This window comes from Lutjanus erythropterus, chromosome 4 (genome assembly GCF_056507025.1).
Source record: "Lutjanus erythropterus isolate fLutEry1 chromosome 4, fLutEry1.hap2, whole genome shotgun sequence".
NCBI lineage: Eukaryota > Metazoa > Chordata > Actinopteri > Lutjaniformes > Lutjanidae > Lutjanus > Lutjanus erythropterus.
In genome coordinates, this window is record NC_139320.1 from 36,446,278 (window position 1) to 36,471,029 (window position 24,752).

The 24,752-nt window shown below is 38.6% G+C and overlaps 3 protein-coding genes and 1 pseudogene across 3 annotated transcripts; 1 reads left to right on the plus strand and 3 right to left on the minus strand.

Moving 5' to 3' along the window:
* The first annotated feature begins 101 nt into the window (after positions 1 to 101).
* Positions 102 to 720, plus strand: LOC146328850 (vomeronasal type-2 receptor 26-like; annotated as a pseudogene).
* Positions 721 to 1,956: 1,236 nt separating this feature from the next.
* LOC146328851 (extracellular calcium-sensing receptor-like) lies at positions 1,957 to 6,669 on the minus strand. Its single transcript, XM_084716523.1, has 8 exons — positions 6,449 to 6,669; positions 5,962 to 6,304; positions 5,160 to 5,447; positions 4,041 to 4,592; positions 3,701 to 3,922; positions 3,064 to 3,187; positions 2,480 to 2,952; positions 1,957 to 2,379 (listed from the first exon to the last, which is right to left on the minus strand). The coding sequence occupies exons 1-8, from the start codon at positions 6,667 to 6,669 to the stop codon at positions 1,957 to 1,959; spliced, it is 2,646 nt and encodes an 881-aa protein (XP_084572649.1).
* Positions 6,670 to 9,831: 3,162 nt separating this feature from the next.
* LOC146328852 (extracellular calcium-sensing receptor-like) lies at positions 9,832 to 15,838 on the minus strand. Its single transcript, XM_084716522.1, has 8 exons — positions 15,615 to 15,838; positions 15,145 to 15,493; positions 14,264 to 14,551; positions 13,346 to 13,897; positions 13,007 to 13,228; positions 11,101 to 11,224; positions 10,509 to 10,981; positions 9,832 to 10,421 (listed from the first exon to the last, which is right to left on the minus strand). Exons 1-8 carry the CDS (start codon positions 15,836 to 15,838, stop codon positions 9,999 to 10,001), a joined length of 2,655 nt encoding a protein of 884 aa, XP_084572648.1. The 3' UTR covers positions 9,832 to 9,998.
* A 1,994-nt stretch (positions 15,839 to 17,832) lies between these two features.
* Positions 17,833 to 24,060, minus strand: LOC146328853 (extracellular calcium-sensing receptor-like). The gene is made up of 8 exons (XM_084716520.1): positions 23,837 to 24,060; positions 23,367 to 23,715; positions 22,479 to 22,766; positions 21,399 to 21,950; positions 21,059 to 21,280; positions 18,940 to 19,063; positions 18,341 to 18,813; positions 17,833 to 18,255 (listed from the first exon to the last, which is right to left on the minus strand). The coding sequence occupies exons 1-8, from the start codon at positions 24,058 to 24,060 to the stop codon at positions 17,833 to 17,835; spliced, it is 2,655 nt and encodes an 884-aa protein (XP_084572646.1).
* Positions 24,061 to 24,752: the final 692 nt, after the last annotated feature.

The window sequence follows — 24,752 nt, forward strand, 5'->3', positions numbered from 1 at the left end:
ATAAAGGCCAGCAACACTGAACTGAGCTGTTTTCTGTTGTTTTCTCTTTTTCTGTGTTTTCTCTGTCCCCTCACTTTCATTGGCAGACCCACAGTCTGGACATGCATGCTGCGTCACACAGCTTTTGGTGTGACATTTGCACTTTGTATTTCCTGCGTCTTGGGAAAAACTATTGTTGTTGTTACAGCTTTCAAAGCCACAGTTCCCGGCAACAAAATTGCAGGAAAGTTTGGTCCTGCACAACAGAGAATTATAGTTTGCTCATGTACTTTGATTCAGATAATGATATGTGTGTTGTGGCTTAATTTAAACCCGCCTTTCCCAGACATGGTTTTCAAATACAGCAATACAAAGATTGTTTTAGAATGTAACACAGGCTCTGAGGCTGCTTTCTATGCAGTGCTGGGATACATAGGGATCCTTGCAATAATATGTTTGATCCTTGCTTTTCTTGCAAGAAAGTTGCCTGATAACTTTAATGAAGCCAAATTTATCACATTCAGCATGCTGATATTCTGTGCTGTCTGGATTACCTTCATCCCAGCGTATGTCAGCTCGCCTGGAAAGTTTACTGTAGCTGTGGAAACTTTTGCTATTTTGTCTTCAGCATTTGGCTTATTACTTAGCATTTTTGCACCAAAATGTTACATAATATTGATCAAGCCAGAGAAAAATACCAAGAAACATGTCATGGGAAAAACTGTGAACAACAAAAAATAATATCCTTTAATTTTAAAACTTTTTTTTAAGAATATGCTGTGCACACTTAAATGAGTATAGCAGTATTTTGTTGCATTTTATACAATTCAGAGCTGCATCTACAAGTCTGATATTTAATTAATAAATGCCATGCGCGTAATATGACTTTAGAGATGTACTGTAGTACAGGAGAAAATCATGGATGGGAATGAGTACTTGATAATTAGTTACAACTCATTTAAAAAATAAGTAATGTGATGATATGGGGGTATGTTAGTGCCCATGGTATGGCTAACTGTCAAATTTGATTAAATAATTAGAAGAGGAGAAACACATAAAGGTTTTAGAGCAAAATATGCTGCCATTCAGATTCTTTTTTTTTTCAGAGGTGTCCCTGCTTATTTCAGCAAGACAATACCAAGACACATACTGCATGTGTTACAACAGTGTCGCTTTTTAGTGAAAGAGTTTGGGTGCTCTGCTTTCCTGTAGTCCAAACCTGTCTCCCATTGAAAAAGTGTAATCTATTATGAAGTACATAATAGACCCCAGATTGCTGCACACTTGAAGCTGTATATAAAGCAAGAATGGGAAAGAATTTCACTTTCATAACCTTCATTTCCCAAATGGTTGCTGAGTGTTGTTAAAAGAAAAGGTGGCATAAAACAGTGCTAAACATGTTCCGCAGGCTACAAATTCAGAATGAGAGTTTTGTTTCCAAAACAAAGCAAAAGAAAACAATAAAGTTATCTGAACGTCAAATATCTTGTGTTTGTTCTGCATTTTGTTTTGATATAAGTTTTACGCAACATTTCTGGAATTGGGACTGTATTATATGCTCATACTTGGGGACACACTTGAATGAATGAAATTGAATGCATTGCTTTATCATCATCATTTACTGTACATGACTCACAAACTCAAATAAACACTGAATAAAATAATGAAAAGAACCATGTATGTAAGTTGTGCTCCTCCTTGTTTAACATTCCTTGTGATAAAGCTTGCAGTAGATTGAGTTCTAAAAGAAAGCTACATCCAGTAAGAATTTATATTAAAAATGTTTATATGTAGTTGTAAAATATCACTAAAAGAAGTTTTTTACTTTTCTTATTTCAAAAAAGGCTTGCATCATTGTATTTTCAGAATGAAATTTTAATATGAATTCAGCATGAATGAAAACACAAATATATTTTATTAAAAAGACTTTCTTATACATGGACATTCTTTACCAACACATGCAATGCACTGTCATTTTCATCTTTGCATCATGTTTTTCTTGCAGTTTTTTTCAGGTTTCAGAATGATGATGTAACACTTTGGAGCAAAAATGCAAAACAGGAGACCAAAAGCTGAAGCTAAAATAGCAAATATATGGACAGCCACTGTGTATTTTCCAGCTGTGCTCACAAAAACTGGAATAAATGTAATCCACACTGCAAAGAATATTAACATGCTGAAGGTGATGAACTTCGCCTCATTAAAATTATCTGGCAGCTTCCGAGCCAAAAAAGCCATTAGGAAGCACATGCAGGCCAGGATGCCGATGTAACCAAGAACACACCAGAAGCCGACTTCTGAACCTGGAACACACTCGATGATGATGGTAGCACTGTGGTAATCTGTGTTGTTGTTGGCATGAGGAGGATTCATCAGCAGCCAGATTAGACAGATTATTCCCTGAGTGGAGGGAAAAACAGGATAATCAGTTTTAATTGCCACGGTTGAAAAAAAATATTTATATAGTTGACTTATGTCCACTAATGTCAAAGTGTTTTACCTGAACAGCTGTTCCTAAAAACACACTGGCTCTCTGCTGGTTAGGTCCAAACCACTTCATGTGATTACTTCCTGGAAGCGTCGACCTAAAAGCCATTAGGACCACAACTGTCTTGGCCAGGAGGCATGAAATGCAGAGGGCAAAACTGATCCCAAATGCTGGGTACCTGATACGGCAAAGCCAGTCTGAAGGCTCACCAATGAACAACAGGCCAACAAGGAAACAGACAGCAAGAAACACCAAGAGAAGGAAACTCAGTTCCATGTTGTTGGCCCGAACTAGTGGTGTGTCTTTGTATATGAAGAAGATGGTGAGGACAGAGAGGGAAATACAAGCTCCAATGACAGATATAACACACAGCACAATACCCATTAACTCATGGTGAGACAGAAACTCAATAGTCTTTGGGATGCAGAGATCTCTGGCTGTATTGGGCCATGTGTCCTCTGAGCAGCGTGAGCACTCTAAAGAATCTGGAAATGGGAACAGAAAAAGAACTATTTAGTTTAGAGAAACCACATAGAAGTCCTTTTATATTGCTTGAACCAAGAAAGGTACATGATAAAAGATAAATTACAACACACCAGTCTCATTACTAACTTCTCCTTCAGCACAGGGGACACAGTCGAAACAGCAGATGGGTTCCCCTTTTCTCCTGGCAATGCGGGAACCTGGAGGACAACTGTCGCTGCAAACAGACCGGGGAGCCTGAGAGGCAAAGTTCAACCACTCAGAAAGAAACTGATTTCAAACCATATTCCCCATCTTTTCCATAGGTTTTCTCTCTCTGCTCTCTGCAGGTTGCTGTTCAGATACAGACTAAAAGGGGAAAGTATGCAAACCCAAATCATTCTGTCAAAGCTGAACACACTTCTGTGACCAGCCAATTATTGAAATAGATAATCTAAGCATTATATGGGAGCGTTAAGTAAAAGTAAATATTGCACAAAGTCTAGATTCTTTTAATCTCCAAACAATCAACAGAGATACTCATACCTTTGTCAGATGTTACATGTAACAAACCCCAATACCATAATATTAAAGAGATTTTTATTAAATCTATTCTTATTGCAATGTTGGGTTATTAATGGGGTCTATTTTTGAGATATTCTTATGCAACAGTTGTCAGTATGAGTAGGTTATACATGAAGGTAAAATTTGATTCTACCTGTTGGACACTAAAGTATGTAAATCAACAGTACATTTTTGCAGAGAACACACCTGCTTCCCAACAGGCCACTGAATCACGGAGTCATTTATGACCAGGCTGCGTCCAGCTGGCGAGGAGGCATCATAGAAACCTACTTTCACCAAATGTAGTGAGCCGTCAGGCTTCCTTTGCCAGTTCAAGAGATCATAATAAGCAATTGGGTCACCGTTTTGATCAAAATTGACTTTCTCCCCCAGCACAGAAAAAGTAGCACGCTTCATGTAGTGGATTAGCTGAGGGAAGGAGGAAAACAGGTTATGAAAATACAAACTATGGGGCTTTTGACTTCTTTGTCACCCTTTTTTTAAAATGTTGACATAAAAATAACATTGAACTTAGGATTAGTCTCACCTGCCAAGGTTGAAAGTTCTTTGGGTTTGCACAGGTGCCATTAAGGAAAGGTCCCTGTCCCACCATGCAGTTACTCATGTCTTGCAAGGCATGGGCCACCAGATACACAGCCTTGTAGACATTATAGGACACTCTTAACTGTGTCACATCAGAGTAAGGAGAGTAAACATCATTTAAATCCTCCGTCCCTTTACATGGCAATCTGTCAAAGTAGTTATCGCCCGTGTGAGAGTGGCTGTTCACTGACCCGTTCAGTCGACAGTTAAATGTTTCTTCCCAAAATTCTGCCAAGAAAGCTGAGTCATGAATAAGTGATGGTCTCAGACTAGTGAGGTGTTGTTTCAGCCCTGGAATCACATCAGCTCTCCGGATGGCAAATCCCATTGTTCCTGTTAGGAGATCTCCAAACTTTTCCCAGAGTGATATGGCAGTTGACCAAGCCTCACTGGCGATCCACTGCAGTCCAGTTATATTTCGATGTCGGATCTCTGTCAGAATGCTTTGCATCTCAGACTCACCACAAAAGTTAATTATGGCCTTTGAGGATGCTGTCTAAACAGAGAAAATTAAAGTACAGTCCGTATTTAGTAAAATTAAGTGACACTGTGTTGCTCGGCCTCTCCTTAATATGAACTATGACTGACATTCAAGCATCTGTAATACAATACAATACATTTTAACACTTTAAAATACTGCACTAATGAATAGGTTTATGAAAAGGCCACAGACACAAGGGTGAAATAAATAAATAAATAACAAGAACTAATGTTTCAGCCTGAAATAACACAAATGAAGTTGATAAATTGTTTCAGAGTGGAGCCAAATTAACCAAATGTCATTTTTTTTCCAGGATACTGTTTATAGTGTTATAATAGTACACTTTGCAAGCTGAATGCTCTAGGTGATATAACAATTTTAACTATATAATTCTAATACAAAAAAAAAACACATTGCAGTACTCCCTATGCCCTTGACTATTCAGTTCACAATACATTGTCTCAAACCATGGCCTTAACTGATCATAGTTTAAGCAACAACTTTTTTAAACAATTTATTGCCAGTCAAGTTATGTTGTCTTGCACCTGCATGTATGAAAAATTCATATTGACCCATAGGTACCTGAATAATACCCAGAAGCTCATCTAGAGCCTGCTGACTCAGGACTACAGGGTAAAAGTGAGTGTAGGCAGCACACACACCATACTGCACTGACTCCTGCAGGAAGAGCTGGATGGCAAAGCGAGCATAATCAGATTCCAGACCAATGACTCCCACCCAGGTCCAGCCAAAATAGCTAACCAGCCGGGCCAGGGCTCTGACTTGGAAGGCGTCACTAGGCATGGTGCGCATGAATGTGGGGAACTCCCTTTGGTCACTCAGACAGCTGCAGGATGCGAAATAGCTCACCTGTTATTAGAGCAGACAATAGTTAATCTTCTGCACAGTTTGACTCACTGAAAAGGCTTTTGAATAAGCATCAAATTACACTAAACAATACCACCGTCTTTGCAGGGATTCAGTGGTGCAGAACTTTCCCAGAGTTTGGAATCTTATGACTCAAAATGGAAAATGAGCTAATAATGATTTTAAAATATGAACATTAAATTTCTGAAAATTTAATTTTGCCTTTTTTTTTTATTAAATGCACAGTACGGATATATTTAAAAATACTGTGTACCTCAAAGTCATATCAATAGCAACAAATGTTTTATCTCTCCAGTGAAAAGTATGCAAAGTGTTTCTCAATGGATTTAAAAGATTCTTAAAAAATGAATTCTGATATTTACTTTGATATATACTTTTGTTATTTCGGAGACATATAGTTTTTACAAGACAGCAATGATTTGCAACTGTATGGCACATTATTAATATGAAGCAGCATTATCACAACAAAAATGCATAGACAGTCAGGCAGCCTCACCAAGGGGATATGGAAAGAACCCAGACTTCTTAGAAGAGCCATGGACACCCCAGAGGCAGCACCTCCGATGATTACCGGGGACACAGTCCTTTGTATGGCAGCACAACCTAAGTTAGAAGTAATGTTTTTTCCTTTGTCTCGGTTCACACTCTCAGCTCTGGAGCCTCTCTCAGGCTGACCATTCACCAACAGAAAAGATGCTTTCAAAGATGCCGGTATGTCATAGCAGCTGTCTCGTATGTGGTAACCCAGCTTGAGCTGTGGCAGGAGGTCACTGCGCTGGTTGATCTCTTTGATTGCAAAAGTCATGGTCTGCATCCATTGCAAGACATCAGAGTTGAAACTGTGCAGAAGTATAAAACAATTCATGTCACAGCACAGAAATTGCATATACCTAATTCAAAGTACCCTACACACAAATACAGTACATTTCTATAGTGCAATACACAAGCCAATTACTATCAAATGCATTCATATAGTCACTTACTATTTATACATAATGAGTGTTGGTTTTGTTTGATATGTTGGAAGCGGAGACACAGGACTGTAGTGTATAGGGAATAAGCCTCCTATAACAACATCTCCATCTTGATACAGACTGCTGTCCTCTTCCCCCAAGAAAACACAATTATTCAGAGCAGCAGCTGAACCAGGTTTACCCCCAAAGAGACAAAGAAAGATGAAAAGCTTTGCAGCCAGCATTGCCATTTCTGGCCCAGGTTTGAGAGAAAGCTCCTGCCAGTAAAGTTAAATATTTTAACAGTTGAATTTACATAAATAGCTGCCCTTTCTCATACACATACAAATGATTTGTGATTCAGGGCACAGCTGATATATATATATATACATGTGTATATGTATACTGAAATTTGCATACATGAACCTGTGGGGACCGCCCAGATACAGTTGTTGTGACACCATGACAGGCAACGCCTTGTGTTCTTGGGCTGAATATACAGTAGCCTAAATGAAAATGAGCTTATACTCATAATCAGCTGTTCAGATGATGAAAAAAGTTTTTTTTTTTTCTTACTGACATTAACTGTTAACTGAGTTAAGAAAATTAAGTCATATGTAAAAGGCAAGAAAATTACAGAGCTCCAAATCAAGGCTGAAATGTTGTGAGGTTCCTGAAAGACTTTCTGGAGTGCATGGGAAACTTTCTCATGTGCACAGAGTATTTTTTGGTGTGCACATTGATATAAATAAAAAATGCCACTGTAAAAAACAGAAGCCAAAAAAGCTGCCATCTTGTACTGGTGACAGAGTCAGAGTCTGTGAAGTAGTGACTACACTTTTTGGGTTCCATCAAACACATTTTTATATAATAGAATAATTAATGAAAACAAAACTGGTCAGAAAAAATAAACACTTGAACGTACGTCAGCATGATATTTTATTTTATGTGTACTTATCCCACCATTTAACACTGGATGGCAGGATTTATGACATGTACTGCAGCCTGCCACAAAGTGGCAATCGAGATTGTTTTGCTTCACTTTCAGAATTTTAGGGATTGTCATTGATTCTCATGTTGTCTATATACAATCTATGGGTTCACACGGGATAGTTTAACTTTGTATTGCATGTCATATAACTTGCATAGACAGCTGTAAAGATTAACATAGTGTAACTGTTCCATCACACATATGTGACATGTATGACTGAAAAACACACACCCTGTGTGAACAGCATGTAAGTGATGCACATGTGTTTGCATTTTCCTTTTTGCCATTAGACAGTCCCCAAAGTTCTGTGTGTTCCATGGGTTATCATTGTGACAGCACAATTATGTTTTGTCTTTACTTTACAATTTGAGATTTAAGTTTTTGTTTTCCACTTTCCTGATTACTAGCTGGTTTGACTTGTCAAGTACATAACAGAGTTTAGAAATTGGTATATAGGGAGGTGTTTGAATTTTTCAAGTTTTCAAAGCGCCATCTGGGGAATTTCATCCCAAGAGTATTCTCACATGAAAATGAATGAAATGATCAACCACAACACAGGGTCACACAGATTTCAAATAACACAAGACAGAGACAGAACTCAGTCTATATATAGACTGCATTAACAAATAAGATTAAAAACATTCCATAAAAACAAAGACAAAAACATACATCTAAAAGATCAATTTCTTGCTGTGCACAACACCAGCTGGCCTTCCCACAATCTCATGACACGACCTGAATAAACACACCCAAGGGACATTAACATAACTCCAAAAAAGAAGAAAAAGAATCATGATTTTCACTCAAAATAAAATGCAAAATTGGTGCATTATACTTCAAACTTGCATAAGCTACATAGCCTCCCACAGAGCAAAGACGCTGTGTCCCAGATCGTGGAGGACACTGTTTATCTCTAAAAAAGTAAATATTTCTAAGCATGTCAGTGCCATCAGAATGACAATGACAGGAGTTGTCATTGTTTACATGCCAAAGGCAAAAATAAAGTCTGGTTTGTTCCCTGCAAAGATTTTTTCCCCCAGTAACTTATTCCAGTTGTTCCAGTTTGAGCAGCACAGTGCTGGCTTCAAAAATGAACTAATGAATTTGAAAGATTCCTTCTGTTGGGGCAACTGTACAAGCTTTTTCAATGCTTGAATTAGAAGCTTCTCAGTCTTCTCAAACTCCTCCTCCCTCTTGCTGCCTCTGGTCTTCCTCTGGATCTTCCTTTTCACTGTATGAATATGAAACATCCTATATTGTGAAACTGCTGCACAAAAAAAACTACTACATTGCATCAATGTAATAGATTGTAAGATTAATATTAATGTTAAGTAAATATTTGTTGAACTATTCAAGTCAGGCAACAGACAAAGATATATGCAGCAGCATCACTTTGAGATTCTGCCTTACTGCATTCTGATTACTGATCAGATTTTCTGTAATGACAATATAACAGATGTTTTTGTTTGGCAGATATATTAAGTGTAATAGAACTAGTCATTCTAGCTCTCAGTGTCAATTACAGTACCTAAAGCATTTTACAAATACATCCATAGTAATACATTATACATTTCCAGTCATGACAGTGTTCACTAAGAACTAAGAAATTAAAGAAAGAAATTATCCTTAAATTACCCTGAATTTTCATTGAGTTGTTGATTCCTGCTATAGTGTGTTCAGAGTTGTTTCAGTCAGTTTAATCCACTCAGTGAATTCTTTTGCAAAACAAGTATTGCTGCAATATTGAAACCTGTCAGTAGGTGATGTCCTATGGTAAATGTGTTCACCTAAAAAAAACTGAAGTGAATCTGGCATGGGCTGTTTCTGACATTATACAAGTTTATTATTATTATTATTATTATTCTTATTATTATTCTTATTATTATTATTATTATTATTATTATTACAGGTATGGTACAAGAGTGAATATGGAGTGGTTAAGGTTATTTTCACATTTGCTTTGTCAGTTAATTCATTTAAATCCAGGCTGTGAAAATCTTGCTGCCTCTGAACCCTCTGTCTTCCACTGGTCCCACATCTGTGTTGTACCTGGCAGTCCTGTCTATATCAGCAGCATTTTGTTCCAGCTGCAGTTCTTTGAATGGGTTGCTTGTTGATACTAAAATAAAGTCTGCTGCAAGGAAATAAAAAGGTAATACATGCATTAATGACTTTTTCTAAGTTTGCAGGGGAAAGGGATGACCTGACCTTGGTTAGTTGTCTCAGTAGTGCAAAGTAGGACTGTGATACCTTTGTCGCTTGAGCATCAAAAGACAGCTCTGACTCAAAAAATGAGGCTGTGGGTATCTTGGCGTTCTCAGATAGATAGTTAGATAGACAGATTGTTTACATGATTTGAATCAGAGATTCAAATCAGAGAAATTTCCTGATTGTTGACAGTCTGAAAGGCAGGTGGGTGATTTTGAAAGTGCAACAGTGCATTCCAGGGTTGACAGAGAGATTATATCGAAGTGAGTTAACATGGGCATGGGTTGACATCAAGCTCTCTGAGATCAGTGTTTAAATGTTGTTCAAATGTCTACTATTTTGTTTCTATGGAAGATATATCATTAATCATGACTTTCATTTTCATCTTTGCATCATGTTTTTCTTGCAGTTTTTTTCTGGTTTCAGAATGATGATGTAACACTTTGGAGCAAAAATGCAAAACAGGAGACCAAAAGCTGAAGCTAAAATAGCAAAAATATGGACAGCCACTGTGTATTTTCCAGCTGTGCTCACAAAAACTGGAATAAATGTAATCCACACTGCAAAGAATATTAACATGCTGAAGGTGATGAACTTTGCCTCATTAAAATTATCTGGCAGCTTCCGAGCCAAAAAAGCCATTAGGAAGCACATGCAGGCCAGGATGCCAATGTAACCAAGAACACACCAGAAGCCGACTTCTGAACCTGGAACACACTCGATGATGATGGTAGCACTGTGGTAATCTGTGTTGTTGTTGGCATGAGGAGGATTCATGAGCAGCCAGATCAGACAGATTATTCCCTGAGTGGAGGGAAAAACAGGATGATCAGTTTTAATCAACACAGTTTAAAAATCATATATAAAGTCGACTTGTGCAAAGTGTTTTACCTGAACAGCTGTTCCTAAAAACACACTGGCTCTCTGCTGGTTAGGTCCAAACCACTTCATGTGATTACTTCCTGGAAGCGTCGACCTAAAAGCCATTAGGACCACGACTGTCTTGGCCAGGAGGCATGAAATGCAGAGGGCAAAACTGATCCCAAATGCTGGGTACCTGATACGGCAAAGCCAGTCTGAAGGCTCACCAATGAACAACAGGCCAACAAGGAAACAGACAGCAAGAAACACCAAGAGAAGGAAACTCAGTTCCATGTTGTTGGCCCGAACTAGTGGTGTGTCTTTGTATGTGAAGAAGATGGTGAGGACAGAGAGGGAAATACAAGCTCCAATGACAGATATAACACATAGCACAATACCCATTAACTCATGGTAAGACAGAAACTCAATAGTCTTTGGGATGCAGAGATCTCTGGCTGTATTGGGCCATGTGTCCTCTGAGCAGCGTGAGCACTCTAAAGAATCTGGAAATGGGGAGAGAAAAAGAACTTTTGTTTAGAGAGGCCACATTTATGTACAAGCAGATAAGTTTCTGTTTGGATCACATAGGAGAAAGCATGATAAAAGACAAAATATAGCACACCAGTCTCATTACTAACTTCTCCTTCAGCACAGGGGACACAGTCGAAACAGCAGATGGGTTCCCCTTTTCTCCTGGCAATGCGGGAACCTGGAGGACAACTGTCGCTGCAAACAGACCGGGGAGCCTGAGAGGCAAAGTTGAGCCACTCAGAAAGACACAGATTTCAATCTATATTCAGCTGCTTTTTCATGAATATTCTGTCTCTGATCTCTGCAGCCTCTATTTCAATATAGATTAAATGTTCAAAGTATGCAAACCCAGTTTAGTACAAGTCAAAATCTTTCTCATAACTATAACATGTAATAGTTGTGCAAAAAAAAAAAGGAATACAGTTCAGTAAACTACCCATTATTTTGTTATAGAATTAACAGAATTATAAGGGAGTAATAGTGTACAATTCTATAATAATTACAGCACATTCATAACCTACACATGAGAACCAGTCAATTGCTAATTTGGCTAAAATTACATACGCTAGTGGTGGAGAGTGACATAACTCAAGCAACATTACATATGTGGTTGACATTGCAAAACTGTAGCAGGTTGCTTAGACTAAGACATAAAAACTACTTGGGTAAGTTGAGAAAAAAGATTGGGATTTAAAAATAAGGATATAAATAACTGGATGCCCAGTAATTTTTACAGCTAAACAATAACAAGACAGAATTAACGATTACAGGGGCTAAGGCTAACAGACAGGAAATCTCATTAAAATTGTCACAGTTGGCTCTGGAAAGCAGCCAACAGGTCAGTCATTTTGGCATCATCCTGGACACTGAACTCACTTTCCAGAGCCAAATAAACTGTACAGTTAAATACTAGATTTTATCATCTGAGAATATTTTCCAAAGTCAGGAGCTTTGTATTAGAGGATGGCCTGCCACTTCAGTATCTCTCGGACATGCTAGTTAAACCCTCAAGCCGTGTGGAAAAGGTCGCCTTGTTATTCTCCGGGTCCCCATAAAAATTGGTGAATCTGCCTTTAGCTTTTATGCTCCAAGCATAAAGATCATGCCAGGTGTGTCATAATGCTATCCTCTTTTAACAATAAACAGAAAACATTCCTGTTTAGCTGTGCCTTTCAGTATTTTGGTTGGCTAGTCTTTACGTTGAGTTTTGTTTCATTTTATTTTAGTGACACTCATTAATTTAACCCCACATGCTTTTATATTCTTATTAGTTAATGGACTCAGACTGTTGTTTATATGTTCTTCCAATACCCCAACCCTATGGCAGTTGTAGTTGTGGTAAGGCATGTATGGGTCAGACCAGTCTGGTCCCATTGGTTCATAGGAACTTTTTCAACTAACTCTTTCAACTGGAGAGTGAGTGACTGTACATATTCAGAAGAGCTTGTATTTTCTTCAGCCATTGTTAAGAAACAAGCCAACAAAAGTAGCTAGCTAGTATTAGCTAATGCGTTTAGGGAATTTTTTTGCCTCCACCTAAGTTCTGCCCAAACAAAAACATCATAATGTTTAAAGAAAAAGCATCTGTAAGCTGCATGCACATTGTACCAACATGCACATTTTTTACGGTGAAAATGGGCTAAATAATTATTGCACAAAGAGCAAATTCAAACTCATGTCTATGTCAGATGTAATATCATTGTGAACATATTTTCTGCATTTTGAGGTGTAATCTGACATATTTTAATAGAATATTATGTAGATTATGTTTTATCAAATTAAATGTTAGAAAAATTTGAGTTGTCAGTTAGGTTTATGCAACATTGCAATTGACGTGTGAGTAGTTTATATTTGCAGTTGACATTTTTTCTTCTGCTTGTTTAACAATAAAGTATATTGCACACTAATGAGAACAAATTAGCTGAAGTGTTGATCAACAGTACATAGAACAGTGTAAGAGGTGAACATGGCCTCAAGCCAGCTTGCAGAGAACACACCTGCTTCCCAACAGGCCACTGAATCACGGAGTCATTTATGACCAGGCTGCGTCCAGCTGGCGAGGAGGCGTCATAGAAACCTACTTTCACCAAATGTGGTGAGCCGTCAGACTTCCTTTGCCAGTTCAAGAGATCATAATAAGCAATTGGGTCACCGTTTTGATCAAAGTTGACTTTCTCCCCCAGCACAGAAAAAGTAGCACGCTTCATGTAGTGGATTAGCTGAGGTAAGGAGGAAAACAGGTTATGAAAATACAAACTATGGGGCTTTTGACATTTTTGTCATCCTTTTTTAAAATTGTGACTTAAAAATTACATTGAATTTAGGATTAGTCTCACCTGCCAAGGTTGAAAGTTCTTTGGGTTTGCACAGGTGCCATTAAGGAAAGGTCCCTGTCCCACCATGCAGTTACTCATGTCTTGCAAGGCATGGGCCACCAGATACACAGCCTTGTAGACATTATAGGACACTCTTAACTGTGTCACATCAGAGTAAGGAGAGTAAACATCATTTAAATCCTCCGTCCCTTTACATGGCAATCTGTCAAAGTAGTTATCGCCCGTGTGAGAGTGGCTGTTCACTGACCCGTTCAGTCGACAGTTAAATGTTTCTTCCCAAAATTCTGCCAGGAAAGCTGAGTCATGAATAAGTGATGGTCTCAGACTAGTGAGGTGTTGTTTCAGCCCTGGAATCACATCAGCTCTCCGGATGGCAAATCCCATTGTTCCCGTTAGGAGATCTCCAAACTTTTCCCAAAGTGATTTGGCAGTTGACCAAGCCTCACTGGCAATCCACTGCAGTCCAGTTATATTCCGACGTTGGATCTCTCTGAGAATACTCTTCATCTCTGAGTCACTACAGAAGTTAATGATTACCTTTGAGGACGCCATCTAAACAGTGAAAATGCAGATATAAATATATCACTATCTGATGAAATAAACTTTGATTAACGGATCAGTTGTTGGACCTCCTCTAATTTCTATGACATATGATTAAATTCATTATTACTGTAGTACAACACACCAACAGACTCAAAGACCAATATAATTGAGATGTGTTAACTGCAAGAGTATCTTAAATGTTCAAATGACATCTACCCCCGATGACCTTGACTATTCAGTATAATAACTCAACATCTCAAACAACAACCTCAATTAACCATTTACCAATTTAATCAACAAATGTCTGAAACAATTTGTTATTGTTCATGTCATTTCGTCTGACCCTGCATACAAATCTTGTTCACCCATAGGTACCTGAATAATATCCAGAAGTTCATCTAGAGCCTGCTGACTCAGGACTACAGGGTAGAAGTGAATGTAGGCAGCACACACACCATACTGCACTGACTCACGCAGGAAGAGCTGGATGGCAAAGCGAGCGTAATCAGATTCCAGACCAATGACTCCCACCCAGGTCCAGCCAAAATAGCTAACCAGCCGGGCCAGGGCTCTGACTTGGAAGGCGTCACTAGGCATGGTGCGCATGAATGTGGGGAACTCCCTTTGGTCACTCAGACAGCTGCAGGATGCGAAATAGCTCACCTGTTGTTATAGCAAACAGTAGTTAATCTTCTGCACAGTTTGACTCACTGAATAAGTTGTTGAACAAGCATAAAATTACACTAAACAACACCACCCTCTACACAAACATTCAGTCATGCATAATTTCCCTCACTCTTGAATGAAAAGGAGAGTGGGAGTGTAATGGAAGTGGAACTACTTAGTCTTCAAAATAGCAGATAAATGGATATTGCTTTTGAAACTTAGACATTTGAAATGTTTGATAGATTTCTCAAAATATAAATCTGTATATTTTTTATTGTAAGCATAATACTAGTACATGTATAAATAAAGCACCATCGAGACCAACCAAGAGCAACAAATATTTTATCTCTGTCCAGTGAAAAGCATGTTACAGCAAAGGTGTTGAGGTGTTAATGTGTTTAAGGAATAAGTGTTTCTTACAAATGTTCCCTATTCAAACGCTCAAGAAATCATTTTCAACATTTGATGTCTTGGACACCATTTACACAGAGCAGCAATGAGTTGTAAATGTATGACTTATTAAACATAGAAAGAACATATATTTTTAACATCACCACAACAAAAGTGCTTAGACAGTCAGGCAGTCTCACCAGGGGAATATGGAACAAACCAAAGCTTCTTAGTAGAGCTATGGATACTCCGGAGGCAGCACCTCCAATGATTACCGGGGACACAGTCCTTTGTATGGCAGCACAACTGAAATTAGAATAAATGTTTTTTTCAAGTTTCAAGTTTCTGTTTTCATTCACAGCCCTGGAACTTCTCTCTGGCTGACCGTTCACCAACAGCAAAGATGCTCTCAGAGACACAGGGATGTCATCACAGCTGTCACGGATATGGAAACCCAGCTTGAGCTGTGGCAAGAGGTCACTGCGCTGGTTGATCTCTTTGATTGCAAAAGTCATGGTCTGCATCCAACGTAAGGCACGAGAATTGAAACTGTGCAGAAGTGAAATAAAATTCATCACGCAACACAAAAATATACATATATTAAAATAAATACAAATTCATTATACCACTCTTGCCAATTACTATCAAATATATTCAGATATTCACTTACTATTTATACATAAAAGGTGTTGGTTTTGTTTTGTATGTGAGAAGAGAAGGCACAGGGCTGTAGTGTAGAGGGAATAAACCTCCTATAACTACATCTCCATCTTCATATAAGCTGTTTTTCTCCTCTTCCCCCAAGAAAACACAGACATCCAGAGCAGCAGCTAAAGCAAGTTTGCTCCCCAAGAGAAAAAGAAACATAAAAAGCTTTGCCGCCAGCATTGCCATGGATGGCTAAGGTTTGAGGAGAAGATCTAGCTCAGTAGTTTTAAATATTTGAATGGCTGACGATACAATACCTGCCCTTTCTCATACACACTCAAAGGATTATGATATTTCAGGACACAGCTCATTTATATACTGTAGTGACCACATTTAGAGCTGAGGGGACCGCCCAGACTCAGTAGTTGTGACATCACTATAGCTAATACTTCATGCTCCTGGGGTGTAGGGTGAATCAGAGTCCTGCATGAGTCCAATTTTTCAAACCGACCTGCACCTGCAAAGCTGAGAACCAGAACCAGCCCATTAACTACAGTTATCTCTAAGTTAAATCTGCACCGGCCTGAAACAGTGAATATAAGTCCCATGATCCGGCCCTTACCCATAATTAAACGCACATACAGTCACTCATTTGTCACTAACTTGTGTTCTCAACTGGTGTAGTGCCTGTGCTCCTTCCATCCTGATGACGAGGTTAGCTTGCTACTTTCAAAAGTTAATACTTTTTGAAACTTTTTATGAAGGACAGAGCTACTGAAGACGTTTTTCTCACAGCCTTTGAGTGCACCAAATATGTAAGCATATCACAGATACAGGTGTGAGACTGACCATTCAAGGCTCTGAATACAAGCAGTAAAATCTTAAAATCAGTTCTAGAATTCAGAGTTAACCAGCATTTTGTTCCAGCTGCAGTTCTTTGAATGGATTGCTTGTTGATACTAGAATAGAGTCTGCTGCAAGGAAATAAAAAGGAAATAGACGCATGAATGACTTTTAGTTGTATCAGTTGTGTGAAGGTCTGTTATAGCTTGGTCATTTGAACATCAAAAGACGGCTCTGAGTCAAAAATAACCCCTCGGTTGTGAACATCTCTCTTGACATTGTTAGATAAGGCACCATAACTAGATTACTTGTTTACATGATTTGGAGTCATTCAGCTGCAGGAAATTGTTTGATATCCAATTTTTAATTTCTGCCAGACAGGACAAAGTATCCCACAAAGGAGAGGCACATAGGGGAAAAAATTTCCAAGCATAACAGAGAAAGATCTGTTTGACATATATGAGATAAATCATTCTAGAGCCACATCATGAATGCCAACATCGGGCCTCTTTCACAAACAGTGAGTGCGCATAATTTGGTGCTTGAACAGTTTTCGGCACAAATCTGAGATTCATCAATATTTTCTTACCTGAACTTGTTTGTATTCTGCTGACAAATTTAGAATTGCCTCAGAAAATGTTGAAACACACCTTTTAACTAAATGTAAAGCATATCAAAACTGTATTTACAGCACTGGTCGAAAGTGGGTAAATCAGAAAAATAAAATATTATTTCCTGATTGTTTCACAGTGGTTAAGCTTTAAACACAAATAAACACCCCCACAAACTGCAGCAACACCCTAATTCGGTCTGACTGTAAAGTTACAACTTCACAGCTTTCGCTATGTTACTCTTCCATGCAAACATGTTTCCTTATATAGAGAAAAGGGGGTGTGTGTCAGTGTGAAGGTTGCAGGCAGCGGGTACGAGCCTGTCATCTTAGAATGATTCACAAATATATGCACGGTTGTAAGAACAAACTTGGCTGGTGCACATGTTTCATGAATCAGACAGTAACTTTGCATGGGTACTTAGTTTATGTGCACAGTTAGTACATTTCTATGCACATTAGTGAATGAGGCCCATTGTTCTTTAGATGGCTAAGGAAGATTTTATATCCCAGTGGACAGACAGCAGTTAACAATCACTAAAATTTCTGGGCCCACCGTCTGAAATGGAACTTTTAAAAACCAAGCAAGGATGCAGACTGAAAGGCAGGTGGGTGATTTTGAAAGTGCAACAGTACATTCCAGGGTTGACAGAGAGATTATATCAAAGTGAGTTAATGTTGAACATGGGCATGGGTTGACATCAAGCTCTCTGAGATCAGTGTTTAAATGTTGTTCAAATGTCTACTATTTTTATGGAAGATATATCATTAATCATGACTTTCATTTTCATCTTTGCATCATGTTTTTCTTGCAGTTTTTTTCAGGTGTCAGAATGATGATGTAACACTTTGGAGCAAAAATGCAAAACAGGAGACCAAAAGCTGAAGCTAAAATAGCAAAAATATGGACAGCCACTGTGTATTTTCCAGCTGTGCTCACAAAAACTGGAATAAATGTAATCCACACTGCAAAGAATATTAACATGCTGAAGGTGATGAACTTTGCCTCATTAAAATTATCTGGCAGCTTCCGAGCCAAAAAAGCCATTAGGAAGCACATGCAGGCCAGGATGCCAATGTAACCAAGAACACACCAGAAGCCGACTTCTGAACCTGGAACACACTCGATGATGATGGTAGCACTGTGGTAATCTGTGTTGTTGTTGGCATGAGGAGGATTCATGAGCAGCCAGATCAGACAGATTATTCCCTGAGTGGAGGGAAAAACAGGATAATCAGTTTTAATCAACAGTTTAAAAAACATATATAAAGTTGACTTGTGCAAAGTGTTTTACCTGGACAGCTGTTCCTAAAAACACACTGGCTCTCTGCTGGTTAGGTCCAAACCACTTCATGTGATTACTTCCTGGAAGCGTCGACCTAAAAGCCATTAGGACCACAACTGTCTTGGCCAGGAGGCATGAAATGCAGAGGGCAAAACTGATCCCAAATGCTGGGTACCTGATACGGCAAAGCCAGTCTGAAGGCTCACCAATGAACAACAGGCCAACAAGGAAACAGACAGCAAGAAACACCAAGAGAAGGAAACTCAGTTCCATGTTGTTGGCCCGAACTAGTGGTGTGTCTTTGTATGTGAAGAAGATGGTGAGGACAGAGAGGGAAATACAAGCTCCAATGACAGATATAACACATAGCACAATACCCATTAACTCATGGTGAGACAGAAACTCAATAGTCTTTGGGATGCAGAGATCTCTGGCTGTATTGGGCCATGTGTCCTCTGAGCAGCCTGAGCACTCTAAAGAATCTTGAAATGGGGAGAGAAAAAGAACTTTTTAGTTTAGAGAAACCACATTTACTGTAAATACAAACAAGTGTGTTTATATTGCTTGAACCAAGAAAGAAGCATGATAAAAGACAAAATATAGCACACCAGTCTCATTACTAACTTCTCCTTCAGCACAGGGGACACAGTCGAAACAGCAGATGGGTTCCCCTTTTCTCCTGGCAATGCGGGAACCTGGAGGACAACTGTCGCTGCAAACAGACCGGGGAGCCTGAGAGGCAAAGTTCAACCACTCAGAAAGACACAGATTTCAATCTATATTCAGCTGCTTTTTCATGAATATTCTGTCTCTGGTCTCTGCAGCCTCTATTTCAATATAGATTAAATGTTCAAAGTATGCAAACCCAGTTTAGTACAAGTCAAAATCTTTCTCATAACTATAACATGTAATAGCTGTGCAAAAAAAAACAAAAAAAACAATACAGTTCAGTACACTACCCCTTATTTTGTTATAGAATTAACAGAATTATAAGGGAGTAATAGTGTACAATTCTATAATAATTACAGCACATTCATAACCTACACATGAGAACCAGTCAATTGCTAATTTGGCTAAAATTACATACGCTAGTGGTGGAAAGTGACATAACTCAAGCAACATTACATATGTGGTTGACATTGCAAAACTGTAGCAGGTTGGTTAGACTAAGACATAAAAACTACTTGGGTAAGTTGAGAAAAAAGATTGTCGTCGGGATTTAAAAATAAAATATTATCTCATGTGGTGTTCCCCAGGGCATTTTTTTAGGCCCATTATTGCTTAATTTATACTTGTTGCTCCTCGGCCAATTTATCAGTAGTCACAACAAGTGCTACCATATTTATGTTGATGACACACAGTTATACATTGCTCTGTCCCCAAATGATCTCGCTGATACACTATCTGGGTTTGTCAAGGATATCAGTAACTGGACACCCAGTAATTTTTACAGCTAAACAATAACAAGACAGAATTAACGATTACAGGGGCTAAGGCTAACAGACAAGAAATCTCATTAAAATTGTCACAGTGGGCTCTGGAAAGCAGCCTACAGGTCAGACATTTTGGCATCATCCTGGACACTGAACTCACTTTCCAGAGCCAAATAAACTGTACAGTTAAATACTAGATTTTATCATCTGAGAATATTTTCCAAAGTCAGGAGCTTTGTATTAGAGGATGGTGCTGAAAAACCCTCCATGCTTTTATTTTCAGCACCTTGATCGACTTCAACTACTCCAGAACACAGCTGCTAAAGTTTTAACTAGAAAAAGTAAATTTGACCATATAACAACTGTGCTTAGCTCATTACACTGGCTCCCAGTAATTTTTAGAATTAATATATTTTATCTTTCCGTCTATTTAAATGGCTTTAATTCTTGTATTTGTCACTCATGCAGATCATTAAATTACAAAAGTTTGCCAGATACCTCCAAAAAGACCATCTAGCAATGGACTCAGACAGTTGTTTATATGTTCTTCCAATACCCCAACCCTATGGCAGTTGTAGTTGTAGTAAGGCATGTACGGGTCGGACCAGTCTGGTCCCATTGGTTCATGTAAACTTTTTCAATTAACTTTTTCAACTCCATTCCTGGAGAGTGAGTGACCGTACATATTCAGCTTGTATTTTCTTCAGCCATTGTTAAGAAACAAACCAACAAAAGTAGCTAGCTAGTATTGGCTAATGCGTTTAGGGAATTTTTTTTTGCCTCCACCTAAGTTCTGCCCAAACAAAAACATCATGTTTACTCAAAGAAAAAGGATCTGTAAGGTGCATGCACATTGTACCAACATGCACATTTTTTATGGTGAAAATGGGCTAAATAATTATTGCACAAAGAGCAAATTCAAACTCATGTCTATGTCAGATGTAACACCATTGTTAACATTCCATAATCTCCAAACACATGATACAAAAAAACTCTTATTTTTTTCTTGTGAACATATTTTCTGCATTTTGAGGTGTAACCTGACATATCTTACTAGAATATTATATAGAATATTTTTTTTATTAAATTTGTCAAAGTTGTCAATAAGGTTTATGCAACATTCCAATTGACGTGGGAGTAGTTCATATTTGCAGTTGACATTTTTTCTTCTGCTTGTTTAACAATAAAGTATATTGCACACTAATGAGAAGAAATTAGCTGAAGTGTTGATCAGCAGTACATAGAACAGTGTAAGAGGTGAACATGGCCTCAAGCCAGCTTGCAGAGAACACACCTGCTTCCCAACAGGCCACTGAATCATGGAGTCATTTATGACCAGGCTGCGTCCAGCAGGCGAGGAGGCGTCATAGAAACCTACTTTCACCAAATGTAGTGAGCCGTCAGACTTCCTTTGCCAGTTCATGAGATCATAATAAGCAATTGGGTCGCCGTTTTGATCAAAGTTGACTTTCTCCCCCAGCACAGAAAAAGTAGCACGCTTCATGTAGTGGATTAGCTGAGGGAAGGAGGAAAACAGGTTATAAAAATACAAACTATGGGGCTTTTGACGTCTTTGTCATCTTTTTTTTTTAATTTTGACTTAAAAATAACATTGAACTTAGGATTAGTCTCACCTGCCAAGGTTGAAAGTTCTTTGGGTTTGCACAGGTGCCATTAAGGAAAGGTCCCTGTCCCACCATGCAGTTACTCATGTCTTGCAAGGCATGGGCCACCAGATACACAGCCTTGTAGACATTATAGGACACTCTTAACTGTGTCACATCAGAGTAAGGAGAGTAAACATCATTTAAATCCTCCGTCCCTTTACATGGCAATCTGTCAAAGTAGTTATCGCCCGTGTGAGAGTGGCTGTTCACTGACCCGTTCAGTCGACAGTTAAACGTTTCTTCCCAAAATTCTGCCAAAAAAGCTGATTCATGAATAAGTGATGGTCTCAGACTAGTGAGGTGTTGTTTCAGCCCTGGAATCACATCAGCTCTCCGGATGGCAAATCCCATTGTTCCCGTTAGGAGATCTCCAAACTTTTCCCAGAGTGAATTGGCAGTTGACCAAGCCTCACTGGCGATCCACTGCAGTCCAGTTATATTCCGACGTTGGATCTCTCTGAGAATACTCTTCATCTCTAAGTCACTACAAAAGTTAATGATTACCTTTGAGGACGCCATCTAAACAGTGAAAATGCAGATATAAATATATCACTATCTGATGAAATAAACTGATTAACTGATGAGTTGTTGGCCTCCTCTGATTTATATGACATATGATTAACATTCCTCTACCTAAAATAGTATAAATTATAACACTTTTAAATACTGAACAGTCCATATGTACAGGGGTGTAAAACAAATGAATAAAAAAAAATATTTCTTACACATAGTTTGCAGTGTTGCAATATTAGGTTTTGTGACCCTAAACTTCCAATTGATAGTACAACAATTTACAGTTCTATTACTGTAGTAGAACAGACTCAAAGACCAATATAATTGAGATGTGTTAACTGCAAAAGTATTTTAAATGTTCAAATGACATCTACCCCCGATGACCTTGTCTATTCAGTATAATAACTCAGCATCTCAAACAATGGCCTCTATTTAACCATTTACCAATTTAATCAACAAATGTCTGAAACAATTTGTTATTGTTCATGTCATTTCGTCTGACCCTGCATACAAATCTTGTTCACCCATAGGTACCTGAATAATATCCAGAAGTTCATCTAGAGCCTGCTGACTCAGGACTACAGGGTAGAAGTGAATGTAGGCAGCACACACACCATACTGCACTGACTCACGCAGGAAGAGCTGGATGGCAAAGCGAGCGTAATCAGATTCCAGACCAATGACTCCCACCCAGGTCCAGCCAAAATAGCTAACCAGCCGGGCCAGGGCTCTGACTTGGAAGGCGTCACTAGGCATGGTGCGCATGAATGTGGGGAACTCCCTTTGGTCACTCAGACAGCTGCAGGATGCGAAATAGCTCACCTGTTGTTATAGCAAACAGTAGTTAATCTTCTGCACAGTTTGACTCACTGAATAAGTTGTTGAACAAGCATAAAATTACACTAAACAACACCACCCTCTACACAAACATTCAGTCATGCATAATTTCCCTCACTCTTGAATGAAAAGGAGAGTGGGAGTGTAATGGAAGTGGAACTACTTAGTCTTCAAAATAGCAGATAAATGCATATTGCTTTTGAAACTTAGACATTTGAAATGTTTGATAGATTTCTCAAAATATAAATCTGTATATTTTTTATTGTAAGCATATAACTAGTACATTTATAAATAAAGCACCATCGAACTGAAAGACCAATCAAGAGCAACAAATATTTTATCTCTGTCCAGTGAAAAGCATGTTACAGCAAAGGTGTTGAGGTGTTAATGTGTTTAAGGAATAAGTGTTTCTTACAAATGTTCCCTATTCAAACGCTCAAGAAATCATTTTCAACATTTGATGTCTTGGACACCATTTACACAGAGCAGCAATGAGTTGTAAATGTATGACTTATTAAACACAGAAAGAACATATATTTTTAACATCACCACAACAAAAGTGCTTAGACAGTCAGGCAGTCTCACCAGGGGAATATGGAACAAACCAAAGCTTCTTAGTAGAGCTATAGATATTCCAGAGGAAGAACCTCCAATGATTACTGGGGTCACAGTCCTTTGTATGGCAGCACAACTGAAATTAGAATAAATGTTTTTTTCAAGTTTCAAGTTTCTGTTTTCATTCACAGCCCTGGAACTTCTCTCTGGCTGACCGTTCACCAACAGCAAAGATGCTCTCAGAGACACAGGGATGTCACCACAGTTGTCACGGATATGGAAACCCAGCTTGAGCTGTGGCAAGAGGTCACTGCGCTGGTTGATCTCTTTGATTGCAAAAGTCATGGTCTGCATCCAACGTAAGGCACGAGAATTGAAACTGTGCAGAAGTGAAATAAAATTCATCACGCAACACAAACATATACATATATTAAAATAAATACAAATTCATTATACCACTCTTGCCAATTACTATCAAATATATTCAGATATTCACTTACTATTTATACATAAAAGGTGTTGGTTTTGTTTTGTATGTGAGAAGAGAAGGCACAGGGCTGTAGTGTAGAGGGAATAAACCTCCTATAACTACATCTCCATCTTCATATAAGCTGTTTTTCTCCTCTTCCCCCAAGAAAACACAGACATCCAGAGCAGCAGCTAAAGCAAGTTTGCTCCCCAAGAGAAAAAGAAACATAAAAAGCTTTGCCGCCAGCATTGCCATGGCTGGCTAAGGTTTGAGGAGAAGATCTAGCTCAGTAGTTTTAACTATTTTAATGGCTGACGATACAATACCTGCCCTTTCTCATACACACTCAAAAGATTATGATATTTCAGGACACAGCTCATTTATATACTGTAGTGACCACATTTAGAGCTGAGGGGACCGCCCAGACTCAGTAGCTGTGACATCACTATAGCTAATACTTCATGATCATGAATCAGAGTCCTGCATGAGTCCAATTTTTCAAACCCGTCTACACCTGCAAAGCTGAGAACCAGATATTTTAGACCTGTTGTCTGTGTAAACCATTCACCTCCTGAACTAAATGTTCTCTCTTTTACCTAACTAAGACAAGCTTGTCCGTAAAACACACTTCAAACTTGACAGAACAAAATTAAACTAAAAAAAAGGTCTTGTCTTGCCATTCCATTGCTCAACAATCAGTATAACTAACTCATGGTTTGGTTGACATAAATCCTTAATCCACCGCATTAGACGTGAAAATGTTTTGGCTTGTGGCTGCCTCTGTGGTGCCAACCTCCCTCTCACTCCTTTCCCCTTCATGTCTCAACTGTCCCTGCCTGTCATCATCGTTGCTTCTGGAATCAGAGTCCTGTTCAGAGCCACTGTTAATCACATTGATACACTATTCCCTGAATACTACATGAAGTCATAAATAGTCCACAGAGCTG

What these genes read in the sequence shown, in the direction of transcription:
- LOC146328851 (XM_084716523.1), bottom strand. Translation starts at nt 6,669, where the DNA reads ATGGCAATGCTGGCTGCAAAGCTTTTCATCTTTCTTTGTCTCTTTGGG. An exon ending in GTTCTTTCCATATCCCCTTG is followed by an intron (nt 5,448 to 5,961) that starts GTGAGGCTGCCT and finishes CTCTAATAACAG; the next exon opens with GTGAGCTATTTCGCATCCTG. An exon ending in AGCTTCTGGGTATTATTCAG is followed by an intron (nt 4,593 to 5,159) that starts GTACCTATGGGT and finishes TTCTCTGTTTAG; the next exon opens with ACAGCATCCTCAAAGGCCAT.
- LOC146328852 (XM_084716522.1), bottom strand. Translation starts at nt 15,838, where the DNA reads ATGGCAATGCTGGCGGCAAAGCTTTTTATGTTTCTTTTTCTCTTGGGG. An exon ending in ACACCTTTTATGTATAAATA is followed by an intron (nt 15,494 to 15,614) that starts GTAAGTGAATAT and finishes ACTTCTGCACAG; the next exon opens with TTTCAATTCTCGTGCCTTAC. An exon ending in AGAAGTTAGTAATGAGACTG is followed by an intron (nt 10,982 to 11,100) that starts GTGTGCTATATT and finishes CCCCATTTCCAG; the next exon opens with ATTCTTTAGAGTGCTCACGC.
- LOC146328853 (XM_084716520.1), bottom strand. Translation starts at nt 24,060, where the DNA reads ATGGCAATGCTGGCGGCAAAGCTTTTTATGTTTCTTTTTCTCTTGGGG. An exon ending in ACACCTTTTATGTATAAATA is followed by an intron (nt 23,716 to 23,836) that starts GTAAGTGAATAT and finishes ACTTCTGCACAG; the next exon opens with TTTCAATTCTCGTGCCTTAC. An exon ending in AGTGGCCTGTTGGGAAGCAG is followed by an intron (nt 19,064 to 21,058) that starts GTGTGTTCTCTG and finishes TTTGCCTCTCAG; the next exon opens with GCTCCCCGGTCTGTTTGCAG.